The sequence below is a fragment of the Podarcis filfolensis genome (genome assembly GCF_964270895.1).
Source record: "Podarcis filfolensis genome assembly, chromosome: 3".
Classification (NCBI taxonomy): Eukaryota; Metazoa; Chordata; class Lepidosauria; order Squamata; family Lacertidae; genus Podarcis; species Podarcis filfolensis.
In genome coordinates, this window is record NC_139606.1 from 16,830,742 (window position 1) to 16,846,116 (window position 15,375).

Genomic DNA, 15,375 nt, shown 5'->3' on the forward strand with positions numbered 1-15,375 from the left:
TTTAGATCTTTGTCACCTAAGTGCATTAACCATTTCTGATTTACAAAAAAATCCATAAGGCTAGATTCACTCACCTTTGAAAATGTCCCCCTGCCCCCCCAATCAATCAGTGACACAAAATAACTGTGTACATAAGAATGGAAATAGTTGCTAGGCAGAGAGTCAGGTTCTTGCCCTGTTCATCTGTTTGTGTCAGAGCACTGAGAGCGGTTTCTACTTATGAGACATTATCTCAGGGTTTATGAGACATTTCCTTTCTGGTGGCATATATGCATGGGTGTGTTGCAATTGGCTAAATATGAATAAAAACTCACACCTAGTAGCATCAAAAGAGAACACGAAAGTGGTAGAATAACACCTTTCTTAGCCTGTGTATTCACCATACCTTCAAAACACATTTGAAGTACCTTTTCCCCCTCAAATAATTATGGGTACCGTAGATTACCCCTCAAAGAGTTACAATTCCACCCAGAAATCTTTGAGGGAAGGAATGTGATTCAAATGTGCTCTATAGGTTTAGTGTGTGTACAGCCCTACTGTAATAATTTTGAAAGGGGTTAGCTTTGTTAGGCTGTTGTAGCAAAAACAACAAAGGCATATTACAGACTAACGAATTTATTGCACATGAAAGCTTGTCTCACAATAAATTTGTTTTTAAGGTGTCACAAGACTCTTTGCTGTCTTTGAAGCTGTCTTCAAAGAAGCTGCCTGCCTTCTTTACTAGATTGTTCATCCCCTTTTCTTTTAATATGCTAATAATGACGAGGAAACTGTGGCCCTCCAGATGTTGTTGCACTGCAAGTCCCATCATCTCTGACCATAGACTATGCTGACTGGAGCATAGCTGTCAAGCGTCCCTTATTTGGAGGGACAGTCCCTTATTCCAGCACCATGTCCCACTGCTGTCCCTTATTGAATGATGTCCCTTAAATTTCAAATGAAGCAGCTCCTCTCCCTCCCTCCCTGCCGGCCAGGGAAGAGGGAGGCTCCAACTGTCTTGCTTGGCTGGGGGAGGGAGGGAGGGGGGAGGCTGTGTGTGTGTGGCTAGTTAATGCAAGCTGAGGGGGTTTTTGAATGCTGGACGCCATTTTGTTGCACGTGCTGCTGCAAACTTTGCAGTACAAAGCCAGGCCGGGGAGCCATCTTAAGTTGAGGCTGCATAGGCCTTGTGGTGCATGTAATTCAGATTCTATTCAGTTGAACCTCTGGTTACAAAGTTGGTTGGACAGTGTTCTCGAAGCTACCAGCATGAGTTTGACCAGACTGCAGGAAGACAGGAAGACTGGAGTGCCTGGAACAGGTGAGGCTGCAGGTCCCTTATTTCGGCTGCTGATCCCTTATTTTCAAGGCTGCTGGTCCCTTATTTTTAAATCTGTAAGTTGATAGCTATGGACTGGAGCTGATGGGTGTTGGAGTCCAAGATCATGGAGGATCACAAGTTCCCTGTTTCTGTGATACAGGGTTAAAGAGAAGTATAGAAGAGATCTGATTTCCCTCTAACTTTCACCCCTCCTATAATTTGAAGATCAGCCTTCAATTTCCCACCCATTCGCTGTCTCGCATCTTTTAAGCTCCTCAGTAGTAACTCAGAAAGAACAGGGAATGATTGCAGTTCTACCACTAGACATTTCAGTTAGCAGTCCCAAGTTACCGTATTTTTCGCTCTATAAGACACACCAGACCACAAGACGCACCTAGTTTTTGGAGGAGGAAAACAAGAAAAAAAAATATTCTGAATCTCAGAAGCCAGAACAGCAAGAGGGATCACTGCGCAGTGAAAACAGCAATCCCTCTTGCTGTTCTGGCTTCTGGGATAGCTGCGCAGCCTGCATTCGCTCCATAAGACGCACACACATTTCCCCTTACTTTTTAGGAGGGAAAAAGTGAGTCTTATAGAGCAAAAATACGGTAATCACAAGCTACTGCAATGCTTCTTAGTATCACATAATTTAAGGCCTTGAACTTCAGCTCATGGATTGGGACCTATTATTGGGACACAGCAACAGTACTGCCACCATACAAATATATGGCAGAAATTTAAAAGTAGGTCCTCAGATGTATACTAAGGTGACTGGAATCCTATCAGAACTTTGTATGGCATCGCTGGAGTGATTCCGTTGTTTTTCTCAAAAATGCAAGGCCTTTGTGCCTCCGTATCACTGGTTCTTCTGCTGCCACTTGAATATTTATGGGAAAAGAAACACAAGTAACTGCATATTTATTCTTACGGTAGAATCTTTGAATGGAGGCTGTGATCTGAGCAGACTGGAACAATTTTGTCTTAGTTTGGATGCATATGGAATAGAAGCTTCATTTATACTGAGTGTGAAAACATGAGACTTATCACTCCATGTGCATTCTGTTGCGAAAGGAGCAATGCCTCATGTAAAAGGGTGCCATCTCAACCATGACATAAGACAAAAAAAAGGTGTTGAACTTCTTAGGAATTGACTGCTAGGGATTTCTGTTTGGAATAGCTTCAAATGCTGCAAAAACGGACTTCGCATGTAATGAGACCAAAGTGTAAGGATGCTGTTACTAAGCAACTAGGAAGAGTAATTGCAGAGATGCTGAGGTTCGGGACTACAGTGCACAAAAGAAACATTGCTTTTTAATATAAACTGTCACAGGAAGTTGGATTAAACTGGACCTGCATTCATATTAGAAAGGTTACGGAAGACAGGGTATGTGAAGTCAAGGAACAGCAATTGTGTTCCTTTCTTCACTGTCTGTTAGTGATCTGCCCTAAATATTTACCTCACTGAGGTCTGAGCACTGACAAAAGAGGCTCCCTCCAAGCATTAACTCAGCCTTCCGCAACCTGGCATTGTCTAGATGTTTTTGGTGTCCATTATCACTACTGAGCTGGGCTGACTGGAGCTGATGAGAGCTGTAGTCCAGCAACACGTAGGGAGCAGATGAGGATGACTCCATTAAATTTGTGCTTTGAAATTCAAGGCAAATGGCTCCTGTCCATGTCCAGCGCAAGGCATCTATGCTTTCAATGGGCTGACCCTTTTGCACACAACATGCCATTATGTACTGGCAAATGTACCACAGGGATCCTCTGTTTGGCAGTTCAGAGGGTGCCCATCCAAGTGCCGAAGATGGTTTATAGTTGGCATGGCTAGGTGTTGTAGGCCTACAACTCCATCATCCCTGCTGGATGGAGCTGATACGAGTTGGAATCCATTAACATCTGGAGGACCCAGGTTAGCCACCCCTGGTTTATAGGCTACAAACCCCACTGTTTTACTTACTGATTTGAGCTCATGTGGGTTTGAACTTTGACCTTGAGCATGTGGCTATTTGCTTATTGTCTATTGGAGGAAACAATAGTTTGGATCCAGACTAAATTAGTTTCACTGGCAGTGCAACCCTATACATGTCTACTCAGACTTGTGTCCCATTGAGATCAATGGGGCACATGCCGAAGTAAGAGGATACAAGATTTCTGCCTCATTTACCAGTTGAAACGAATAAGACTTGAGCCACGGCTCGCTATTCACACTTATGCTCCCTTGTCGTTATAAAACAAACTCAAAGTGACTTACAAAAATGTTCATACAATGCATTTAAAAAAACAGTTGAAATTACCAAGATCAATTCCATACAAGAAAACCAGAAGAGCAGGATAGTATGAGACCTATCGTACCTAACTTAGTCTGGATCTAGCCCAGTGAGAAAAAGTGACACACAAACTGCCTTGGGACACTATGACTCTTCTAATAACTGGCTCCTGGGCATGTAGTTGGCTGCTTCTTTTTCTTCTTTGGCATTCTGCTTTCAAAACGATCACCTGAACATTCTGCCACATGCGTCAACTGAATGACAGAGCACCAACTTCGAGTTTGTGCCTGCGGGGCAGCATGCAGACTGTGGCTTAACACCAGCACACCAGAATTTTGGCTGACAAGAGGGAAAACCCAGCCGAGATACGCAATAAGCACTTCAATATTTCATTTCCACCCATCTGTAGTTATGTGTGACTGCAGCGGCCAGTTCTAATCAAAATTGAGAGGATAAAGCTGGTTTTTCTCTGACAAAATGTGGAAGTGATTGATGAATAGCGATAGCTCTCTCTTGCCAAGTAGAAGTTGTAAACGGGACTAATACTGTTAAGCCTCAAACTTTTACCATTATCAAATAGGTGCAGAATTCCACAAGGACAGGTTATAATTATGCGAAACTTCGCAGCCGATATACAAGGGATAAATACGGAGCAAGGAGATCTAGAATGAAAGACATAAGGGTTTCTTGACACCCTATTTAACATGGACATCCTTCTGTTTTTACCAGTTAGTTTTTTACCACTCTGATTTGCTAGCCTGATGTCATATTTAGCTGTAGTTTGAATCAAGTTGTAGTTTAAGTTGCAAGTTTTATTAGTTATCTGCTATTAAGAAATTCCCAGTGTTTAATTCAATTTTAGCATGGGTTTCAGTTACTTGAGTGGTACATAAATTTTACATAATCCCACTAGTGTGTTAGGTTAAACAACTTTCTTGGCCGAGACACTATTTTGAACAGTAAAATAGCTCAGCAGGACATGCAAAGAACTGTAAATGCCAACATGTTTGTCAAGTCTTTTTTTTAACAATGGCATCTTACCTTGCCTCATGATGTTTTTTCCTTTGCCTCTCTATTCATGTAGTTTATCTGCCCTAAGCTAAGTAGAACGTGTACTTTCTCATTCTTCAAGTGTTTGCACACAAACACATCTGAGTACTCGTTTGATATACACATGTGAAAGGGGGGCAATTGGGATAGCAGGCTAAGGTGGGAACCGAGAGAAGAGACATCTGGGAACTGATGGGAATTAAATGAGTGGAAACAAGAGAACTGTGACTGAAGGAGGAGGAGGAGGAGAGAGAGAGAGATGAAAAGGAAACTGGAGAAAGACAAAACAAGTGTTGGAAAAGTAAATGAAAGATGAGATTCAGCAGTGCAAGGAGCAGCTGCTCTTCTCTAAGGATGTAGGGGATATATAAACACAAGGACCCCTCCTTAGAGCAGAATCTAGTGCATTTGTCATGTTGCTTCTGTTCAAGTAATTTATTTGGTTAAGCAGACGCTGCCCTCCGAGAGGACATCTCAGAATGCTTATGGGATGTGGGCTCTGCATAACTCAGCTGAAAGCAGTAAGCCAGCCCGGGTGAGAGAAGACTGATTGCCGGACTTAATGTCCAATGGGGGCAAGGGTTGTACTATTAAAACACTGCGGGTTGTGCCCACATGGGTTGTGCCAATTCATGTGCCCACATGAAGATCATGGAAATGCCCAGGCAGTAGCTTTCCACATACCTGCCTTCACAAGCTCTGCCATCCTTTCTTCACACACATTCACCATTGGTTATGAAGCATGTTGACATCACAGATTAATGTGGACCCTCTAAATCTTATGAATTGTTTGAAACCAGAATGGACTAAAGCACCAAGTACGTATATCTGGTTCCCCCTTAGCAAGTTTTTGCTGTCTTTGCAAGCATGACATTAGTATAGTGACTCAGGCTGGAAGTTACGCCAAACTATGACTTGAATAAGCCCTGAGCTTAGGTGTCTCTTTTCCATATCTCATGTGCCCTCACTGACTTCCTCTATTGTGGTAAGTAATAATTGGCCATACCCAAACTGGGTTTTGGTTTGCGTGAACCATAGCTTGCCTGCAAACTGAACTAAAAATCACAATCAAAATGTGTTTTTAATTCCACTTTTGGTTTGTGCAAATCATGGTTTGTCCACTTCAGGTATTTTGGCAAACATTAGTTTTCTGGGAACCCAAAGTTTGTTTATATAACTCCAAACCATGGTTTGATGTTACATCTGAAACAAGCTGTTCTTATCTTCCATGCAAATGGTATTTTGAGAATGTTCCACATTTATTAACATATATGAGGTAAAGAAGTGCCTTAAGGTCGGATTGCAGACTTGATAATTATGCAGGTTTGGGCCATAGGTTCTCGGTAGTTAGGTCGATCTAGCTAGCTACCCTTTTGTACCATTTATTTTAACAGATTGTTGTAAAGCAATAAGAACAAATAAGGCAGTGCATTCTGCAAAAGGAAACAGTAAGTAACATACCCTGTGCCAAAAAATGTTTTCATATTTAAGACTGCTAAACATATGTAAATTGAAAACAGGATTGTCACCTCTTACTGTACTTAAGCAGTATACACAAACTCATGTTACTAATTAGTAGATGTATTACTACAGCAAATATGGTGTATAAAAGTAAAATAAATTAGAAGGCGTGGATGAAATTGAACAGGAATAGGAAGGCTAACATTTTTCTTTTGAGTGTAATGGGTATAAATGGATCTATATTTAACGGGTGTAGTATATGGTCCACATATACATTAAAAGGGCTGCCAACATTCTAGAAAGGCGTTAGAAAGTATTATCCTGACTTTCTTCCATCTGACAGAAAATATTGTCCATAATAAGAAAAGCACTGGACTTTCTAAACCATGGCTGACTAGAAAGGACTTTTCTATTTTTCCTCCTCCTGAAGTTTAGACAGACTTATTATCATCATCAGGCTTCTTCTAGGCTGAGACATTTTTCTGAATACTGAGGTATTTTAAGAAGACAACTTGTAGTGGATTAATAGGAATTTGATGAACCATGATACACCTAATATATTAGATGTCTAAAATGATTTTAACCTTATGAGCCATCTGTAGACTGTTTCAGAATGTCTGTTTTCTCACGGAGTTTCCTTAAAAAAAGGACTTAGTTCACAGTGGCAAAACTGTCTGGGTTACACAACTTCATACCGCTGCTATGGTGGAGTGGTGGTCGCATGATGGACTGCACCTCAATATAAAAATAATTCTTTCCACATAGAAATGGACATGTCTGACCGAAGGGTTCAAACTTCTAGCCACTCTTCAAACACTCTGGCCAGACTCTCCCTGGGGAAAAGGAAGGAGAGAGACTCTGCAGCCAGATTGTGGGGTGTGTGGATAATCATTTTGCTGCTTGAAGAGGAGTGCAAATGGTCCTTACCCCCATTATTATATTTTCCTCAAATTGTGAACTTGAACTCTGGAATTAAAATGTGTATATTAGGGTCAAGTATTGTAGAGTTTCACTTAACTAACTCTTCACAAAAGTCAACAGAAATTGTGCAAACTCGGTGCTAGCCAGTTCACAACCTAAATGTGACAATAAAAGTAACAGAAAGAGATGCACATGCTACCTGGCCCAACTTGTGCATTGCAATAACTAATGACTTGAAGGGCAAACTGCCCATGAAGTTAAATGTATATTTGCATCTAAAATGCAGGGTGAGGTGGGTTGCTTTGCTTTGGTTTCTTTTTTTATATAAAAACACACACACACAAATAACACCACCTGGAGGCTGATAACTAATAGCATCAGAGCCAGCATGGAGAGGGTTTTTTTTTAAAAAAAAAAAATCCTTCCCCGCTGTTTCCTGGAGTCTTGAAGAAAATCCCTCCTCTGAAGCTAGTATTTGCTTTGGGGAGAAATCCCCAATTGCCATCAGTCAGAGGCATCTTTAATGCTTTTGTCTAGTTTGGTCCACAATGATACCTAAAAGCAAGTCAGCACTTTATAGAAGCCCAAAACCTTGAACTATGATGAAGTGGCAGTATCTACTTATGTTTCCATATCTAACGGCACCATCCTATACATATCTACTTGGGGATAAACTCCACTAAATTCAAAAGTATAATAGCCCAAGAAATGCACCATCTATTTTTGTATTGAATGTATTGTTCAACTTATGCACACATACAAACATACATATAATTTTATTTGTATGCCATGTTTCCATAGTTAAAACCAATAATAAGTTCATAATTATCAACATAACAAAAGCGGTCAATTCATAAGCAATAAATAAAACATCAAAAAGTACACAACCAAATTAAACCATTCCCACATAAATCATATTAAGATCTATAATAAAGATTAAAAAATAAAACAGAAACCACCCCCCCCCAGCAACCCCTACTAACCAGTGCCCCAACCCAAGAGTCTGTTCAGCAGTTTCAGCCTCTGTCAGAGCCCCACCTCCCAGTCCAGTTGGATAAAGGCCTGCAAGGCTGGGAGCAGGTCTTCCAGGACTCGCAGCCAAGATGATCATAAGAATTATTTTTAAATGGTGGCTCTTAGTTTTAATTGTGTTCTTCCTTCCCCAAAAATGAGGTTGACAGATGAGGCCTAATGAGAAAGAGATTGAAATGAATGAGAATGCAGGATATACACTCCCTCACACGCATGCATATATTTTAGGCGTAATCAGAACATGTGGTGATGCTAGCAGATTTCTCCAGTATTTGCAGATGGTGTGATTTGCTTTCATGGTTAGGTTTTATAGGGTATGGATTTTCTCTTACTTCAGCATAGCTGGTTACACTGGGGATTCCCCCCTTGCTCCTGAACGTGGAAGGAATACACGAAAATCATAGCCTGAATCTATGAACGCAATGAATAGTTAATGCAACATTGTGTGTGCAAAAACGGGGGGTAAATTCCATCAATATGAGTTGCTCTTTTCGAGAGCAGATACCAAGATGAGCATAGAATCTTGTTCAAAGCCTAATCCTTAGAAAAGCTAACCTGGATAATATCCACAGATGACATGGGTAAAAGTTACGCATCCTGGTATAACCTCCCCATTTTTACAAGCTCCTAGAAGAATTTCAAATTGCTGTTGTGCGAGTGGCAAGCACTGCATCGGAATTTTTAGGAGAGTATGCCGCTAATGCTAGGAATTTAATGAGCATTAACCCCTTATCCGTTGCAGCTAGTGTGGTGGGGCTCACTTGTAGCTTACCTTGAAGGCACTGAGATGGAGCAGGGCAGCGGTGAGGCTGGGACTGTGTCGATGCCCTGGTGGAGCCAATCCAGCACTCCATCAGTGTATCTGCATGGCTATGACCTTCCCGGCCCTGCTGCAGCAGCTCCTATGTAACTTGCAGTGACACTGGAAAGACAGCTTCACCTCACTCCCTCAAACCACCAGCTGCTACCTGATCTTATTGTAAATTCTACATGACATTTTGGTTTTATCCCAGAGTGTTGGGATGTGATTGGATGCTAGGAGATGATATATTTATAATAAGAATAAAAATAATTTATTATTTATACCCTGCCCATTTGGCTGGGTTTCGGCTGGGCGGGGTATAAATAATAAATTATTATTATTATTCCCACTGACTGCTACAACCCAGTCCACTGTTCTGACTTAGCAAAGACTTTCCTGCACTAGTCTTACCTGTAGAACGAGAAGAGAAACTTAACTTGATCCACTGGCTGTTCTTTGTTTTAAGTTGAGTGCAAAGGACTTCTAGGGGTGTGTTGTTGCTGTGGCTTTCCTCTTGCACCTTCCCTTTGTGCTGTTCCATTTAGCTGCAGGGCACCTTGCCTTGTAGTTGTAAGGATATGCTTGTGAAATACCCTCACAGATCTGAGGATGCCATGAGCGCCATTCAGGGCGTTCTCACCCTCCCTCACATATTGCTGACACAATCATTGCAAATAACATAGCTAACGGATTATGGCTCCCAACAGCTTTTTTTTTCTAATCAGAGATATGTTCAGATATACAGTGATGCCTCGGGCTATATAATAATAATAATAATTTATTATTTATACCCCGCCCATCTGGCTGAGTTTCCCCAGCCACTCTGGGCGGCTTCCAATCAAGTGTTAAAAACAATACAGCATTAAATATTAAAAACTTCCCTAAACAGGGTTAAGTACTTAATTCGTTCCGGAGGTCCGTTCTTAATCTGAAACTGTTCTTAACCTGAAGCACCACTTTAGCTAATGGGGCCTCCTGCTGCCGCCGTGCCCCCGGAGCACGATTTCTCTTCTCATCTTGAAGCAAAGTTCTTAACCCGAGGTACTATTTCTGGGTTAGCGGAGTCTGTAACCTGAAGCATATGTAACCTGAAGCGTATGTAACCCAAGGTACCACTGTATATTCTTTTAATGCGATAAGTAGTATAGTGTGTTTTCAAATTCCACACAGAAATAAATGCATGCATGACACATGAAGCAACTTAGACGCTTGTCTCCGCACTTGTACAGTTATTTCCCTTCTGAAAATTCAGGGGGGAAGTTCATCTCAGCCGTGGCATTCCATAAGGATGCCTGCATGCTCAGAACCCAAATGGGTGGGGTTTATAAATTGAATGGGATGTTAAAATGGTAAGGGAGGCCACTTCAAAATAAGCTTGCTCTTCCACTTGCCTAATTTAAAAGAAAACGATTTAACCATTTCAATTTGCAAACAGAAAAAAAGACAACTCCGGTTTGCTCTTCTCTTCAACCTTTGAAATGACGCTAATTCCAATTAGACTGTGCTACAAGTCCATGCGAAATTAGCCCATTAGACTGGAATGTTTGTCTCTACATCTGCTCTCCTTCTGTTAGACATGAGTCGGGGCTCACCGCAGGCATGTCATCACTCACAGAGCCATCAGGCTCTCTAAGCTGGAGCTGTACAGACCAGACGAAGTGCACCTGTTGGACAGAGAGGGAGTGATCTTTTTTCAATGTGAACTTAGGAAGGGGGTTAAATGAGCACCTGGGCACCTAAACGGGAAGAAAGGAATAGCCATGTTTTGAGTTTTGGCACCTCCTGGTGGTGGTACCAAGAACTGGCCCAGTGCAGTTTTCGCTCTTCCCTTCTCCTCTCCGGGGCATTTGGAAGAAGCACTGCAGCGCTGAGGCGCAACTAGTCTCCCTAGAGACTTTATTATCTAGTTTGAGTAGCCTCCCTTTTCTTTTTAGCAGGCACCCCGCTTTAGGATAGGATGACCCAAAACAAAGCAAAACGAAAAACCAGCAATTGGGAAGTTTCCATAGTGGAGGAAATGCTTTTGAAAGGCATTTGGATGAACAGGGTTGAAATGACTTTTAAATATTTTTGCAGCCAGATGCTCTCTTAAAATCCAATTCTGGTTCAGCCTTTTGAAATCACAGCCGATGTGCAAATCTTTTCTTTTCAGCACTCCTTCTACATTCCCTTTCCTTACTCCCTATTATGAAGCCTTGGCAGTTGCATGGACTTCATTGCAGACCCACAACATGCCCTTCCTGAAATAGGCTATTGCCCTGAAATCCATTACCTTGCATTTGTTCAGGCCTCTGTGTGTGTGTGTGTGTGTGTGTGTGTGTGTGTGTGTGTGTGTGCATTATTTTCAGGCTGCCATGTATCACAGTTTTTTTCTCTGAGCTGCTCACTCAATAAAAACTACAAAACAACAACAAAAATACAATAAAATGCAGCAAGATAGGTGCAATTAGTGCATCTCTGGCAAATGGCAAGGGGTCCCGAAAGCAATATTGGAAATTAATTCTCTTTGGGGGAGTCACCATTTGATACACTGTTAATCACTGCATTACTACAGTTAACATGATCTTCATATGCCCTGTAACAGAAGAGCGTTTATTCCACACTGTCCCAATTAGTGCCTAGGCTTAATATCGTTAAACTAGCCAGGATACATTTGCAAAAGTCTCATAGACATTCACATATTCAGCCCAGCTGAGTTATTCTTTGAATCAAGCCAGTCTTTCATTTGAAGAGTATCTTTTCTTTCCATATTTGAAAGGATTCATAGTGAGTAATAGATATTTGAGGTTGCGACTGCAATTAGCCATTTCCTATCATTAATGGACTTCCAGTTCATTTCATCTGTAGGTCATGACTCTACCAGATGGAACTCTTAGTTGTAGACCATCTTTATGAATTATTGCCACTGCCTGCATGCTATCCATACTCAACTTTCTCTAATATCAGCTCCCCCCCCCAAAAAAAATTAAGTGCTCCATAATTATACATTTGTAACCTATTTTTTTCTGACAAGTGCCTTTCAAACTGATTTCATCCTAATTCAGAGGCATGTGTGATAATAAGAAGGAACTGCAGATCTGCACATAGGTCCTGAAATCAGCCTCATCTGAAGCTACTGGTAGAGGGGAAATATCACTGCATTTCCATCAGGTCTTCGAAACGGCTACAAAAGGGCTCTAATGAAAAAATAATAGATGACCAAATGCATAGCATACTGAGATAAATACATTCTCTGTTTTACATTTCTCTGCCACCCAGGAAGGTGCATATCTTATAACCTTTGCAAACTTTGCTCTTGTGGGTCAGTGTGAGGCTTTCCCCCCCCCCCAAATGAACAGCAGGGTGTTTATGCTCATAATATAATTCTTTTTTATATATATAGAGCCGCCACTAATGCTCTTTTGAGTATGAAGACTCATTAGGAATTAGTTAGAGGCAAGGGAAAATGAATAACAGTATTCGCAAAAATCACACTTAATGCTTGCACATTGGCTTTCTTATTTCAGATACAAAATTATGCACAAAAAAGCTTATATCTGTGTGTGTGCGCACGCGCCGAGACAGTATATTTTAACCTTCAGCAGAGTCCAACTCCTGTTGAAATCAATGACAAATCTCTCACAGATTTAAATGGATCAGAATTTCACCTCTTAATATTTAGTTTACTCCCCTCCCCCCAAACAAGTGTCCTTTCTTTTCTAGCAGCTGCTAGCATATTGTGATGTTCAGTTAAAAGCTCTCCAATGCGATCATATTTCATGCAGCATGTTGCTGGTCTGGCTTGAATCAAAGGGGCAGATGTAGTTAAAGCTTTCTATGGACCTTAGTTGTACGGTATCAGATATGTCTTCTGTCTGCGTATTTTCATGCTGCATTGGCAGAAGAAAAGGTTCGTGGATGTAGCAAATCTTTTCCAGCTCTAAAATGTGTGATTTAATAGTGCATTAGAGCAATCTTATCTTTTGAGTTTCGTGGCTTTCTTAAAACTTATTGGGCGACTCTGAAAAAAGAAAGGAAGAAAGAAACCATATATAAATTCATTTAGGTTACTAACACTGTTTGTTTATTTAAAGCATCCCCCCTTGCTCTTTAACAGAAAAGGCTCGCAGAAAGGCTTACATAAGATCAATAAAAACAATACAAGACCTGCCCGCAGGCTTACAATCTGAAAGACCCAACACAAAAGGAAAAAGGAGTGGGGAGGAAATAAAGGAACAAGCATCAGTTCTTAAGATTGCACAACAGTCCTTATAATGACCAGGTGGAGTGGAAATAGTACAGGGAGGGAAGGAGCCTGGTGGAGCTGTTCTCTAAGCAAAGCCAATTGAGAAGCGCTGCTTCGCATCTCCTCTTCTGCTAAAGCCTGGCAGAATAGCAGTTCCATCTACAAATGCATGACTGCATCTAAAGATCACCGTACATCTGGCCTGAATTTATTCCTGCGATATATGCTAGCATTTTTTTTTTAACATTTCTGTTGTTACGCGTATTTTAATTATACATTAGAATATGGTGGTTGCTGCAGTTGTTGTTTTAAATGTAGATAGCTACCCATATAAAATATACAGTGGTACCTCGGGCGCTGTGGGTTAAACCACAGAGGCTAGGACTTGCTGATCAGAAGGTCGGCGGTTCGAATCCCAGCGAAGGGGTGAGCTCCCGTTGCTCGGTCCCTGCTCCTGCCAACCTAGCAGTTCGAAAGCACATCAAAGTGCAAATAGATAAATAGGTACCGCTCCGGCAGGAAGGTAAACGGCGTTTCTGTGCACTGCTCTGGTTCGCCAGAAGTGGCTTAGTCATGCTGGCCGCATGACCCGGAAGCTGTACGCTGGCTCCCTCGGCCAATAAAGCGAGATGAGCGCCGCAACCCCAGAGTCGGTCACGACTGGACCTAATGGTCAGGGGTCCCTTTACCTTTACCTTTACCTCGGGTTAAGAACTTAATTCATTCCAGAGGTCCGTTCTTAACTTGAAACTGTTCTTAACCTGAAGCACCACTTTAGCTAATGGGGCCTCCCGCTGCCGCCACGCCACTGCCACACGATTTCTGTTCTCATCCTGAAGCAAAGTTCTTAACCCGAGGTACTATTTCTGGGTTAGCGGAGTCTGTAACCTGAAGCGTCTGTAACCCGAGGTACCACTGTATATCTTGGGTGGCTTGCAAAGAGAGTCACCAGAAAGCTTTTAAGTGGAGGACTCCTATTGAATGTGTTGAAATTAATTCAATATTGTGATATTTGTTTATTGCAATTATATATACACTTGGATTTGAAAAAAATAAAGAAATCCCAATAAGTGGTAATTGATCAAATCAAAATTATAGAACAAACTCAGTGCCCCTTGGTCAGTCTTAGGAGGGACACTAGGCTCCTTTGCCTGCTCCCACCTCTGGAGTCTGTTGACCCAAGAAGAAAACATTTAATATACTAAGATCAATATACTTGAGACTTAGGAACGTTGACTCCAACTCCCCGTGCAGCTTGCACATAATTCTCACATTTAACCTATTTAAAGGGGACTTTGAAACTGCCAAATATTATTAGTTTCTGATATTCAGCTAGTTAAATGAATTCAGGTTTTCTTTACCCATTAGCATTATTTTCTTAAGAATTGGTATCGTTGGATGCTAGTTTGCTGAGCCGCTTCACTGTTGATGCCAATACTTCTACCTCCATTCCTCAACTAATAGTGCAATCCTAAATGTGTCTACTCAGAAATAAGTCCCCTTGTTTTCAATGGGGCTTACTCCCATGTGAGTGTGCATGTGACTGCTGTCTAAGCTCACAAGCTGAGATCACTGTTCCTTGTCTGTAAAGCTCCAGGGGTTTTGAAACCCTGTTCACTCAAGTGATATTATTGTGATACTACAGGAGAATGTGATGGTTTACATGTGAAGGGTTGTGGCTATTGAAATAAGGTGTTTTGAGTGCAGCCAAAATCCTTCAGAGCCATGATGATGGCATGTGAAGCAGAAATGCATCTTCACGATGCTTCAAAGCGCCACACTTTCCTTCTGAAAGCAGCACAAAGATAATATCTGTTTATTCTTCCAATATCTTGCATGTTCATATTTAATTTTTAAACATGCTAACTCAAAAATCTATTTATGAATTCTTTGTTCTTGCAGAGGGAGTGGAGCAGAAAGGCCAGTCTCCTTCACCCGTGAAATGCAAAGCAAAGCAATCTGAGGACCTGGAGGACAATAATGAGGGTAGGTGGGATTAAGCCTCCTTAGAGTCATTTATCAGTTTTTCATTACACAAAGATAGGTTCCCTTTAATTTTTAAATTATACAGTTTGCAGTCTATTTGTTTTAAAATATTACTCGTGTCGATATTTACTGTGCGATTTCTTTATCCTCCCCTAGTGCAGTTTGGCCCTGGGTTAAGTGAGCTAAGCAACTTTTCTTTTATCTTTTCCCATGTGTAATTTTGACCCAATTTTTTGTGTGACAATGATATCCTTTCTGGCAGGAGAGAGATAACAATTGTTTTAATGCCACAATGCTATTTAGTATTTACGGGCGTTGGAAAGATAGG

General features: G+C 41.3%; 1 protein-coding gene across 6 annotated transcripts in view; it reads left to right on the top strand.

The window, feature by feature from the left end:
* The window catches only part of MACROD2 (mono-ADP ribosylhydrolase 2), a 966,393-nt gene that overhangs the window by 831,396 nt on the left and 119,622 nt on the right, over window positions 1–15,375 (top strand). For 3 of the 6 annotated variants that reach the window (XM_083607322.1, XM_083607323.1, XM_083607324.1), the window contains exons 10-11: window positions 6,015–6,068; window positions 14,964–15,047. In XM_083607322.1, coding sequence (XP_083463448.1) covers window positions 6,015–6,068; window positions 14,964–15,047 — 138 coding nt within the window. The remainder of the gene's footprint in view (window positions 1–6,014; window positions 6,069–14,963; window positions 15,048–15,375) is intronic. The other 3 variants (XM_083607325.1, XM_083607327.1, XM_083607326.1) reach the window with 1 other exon arrangement.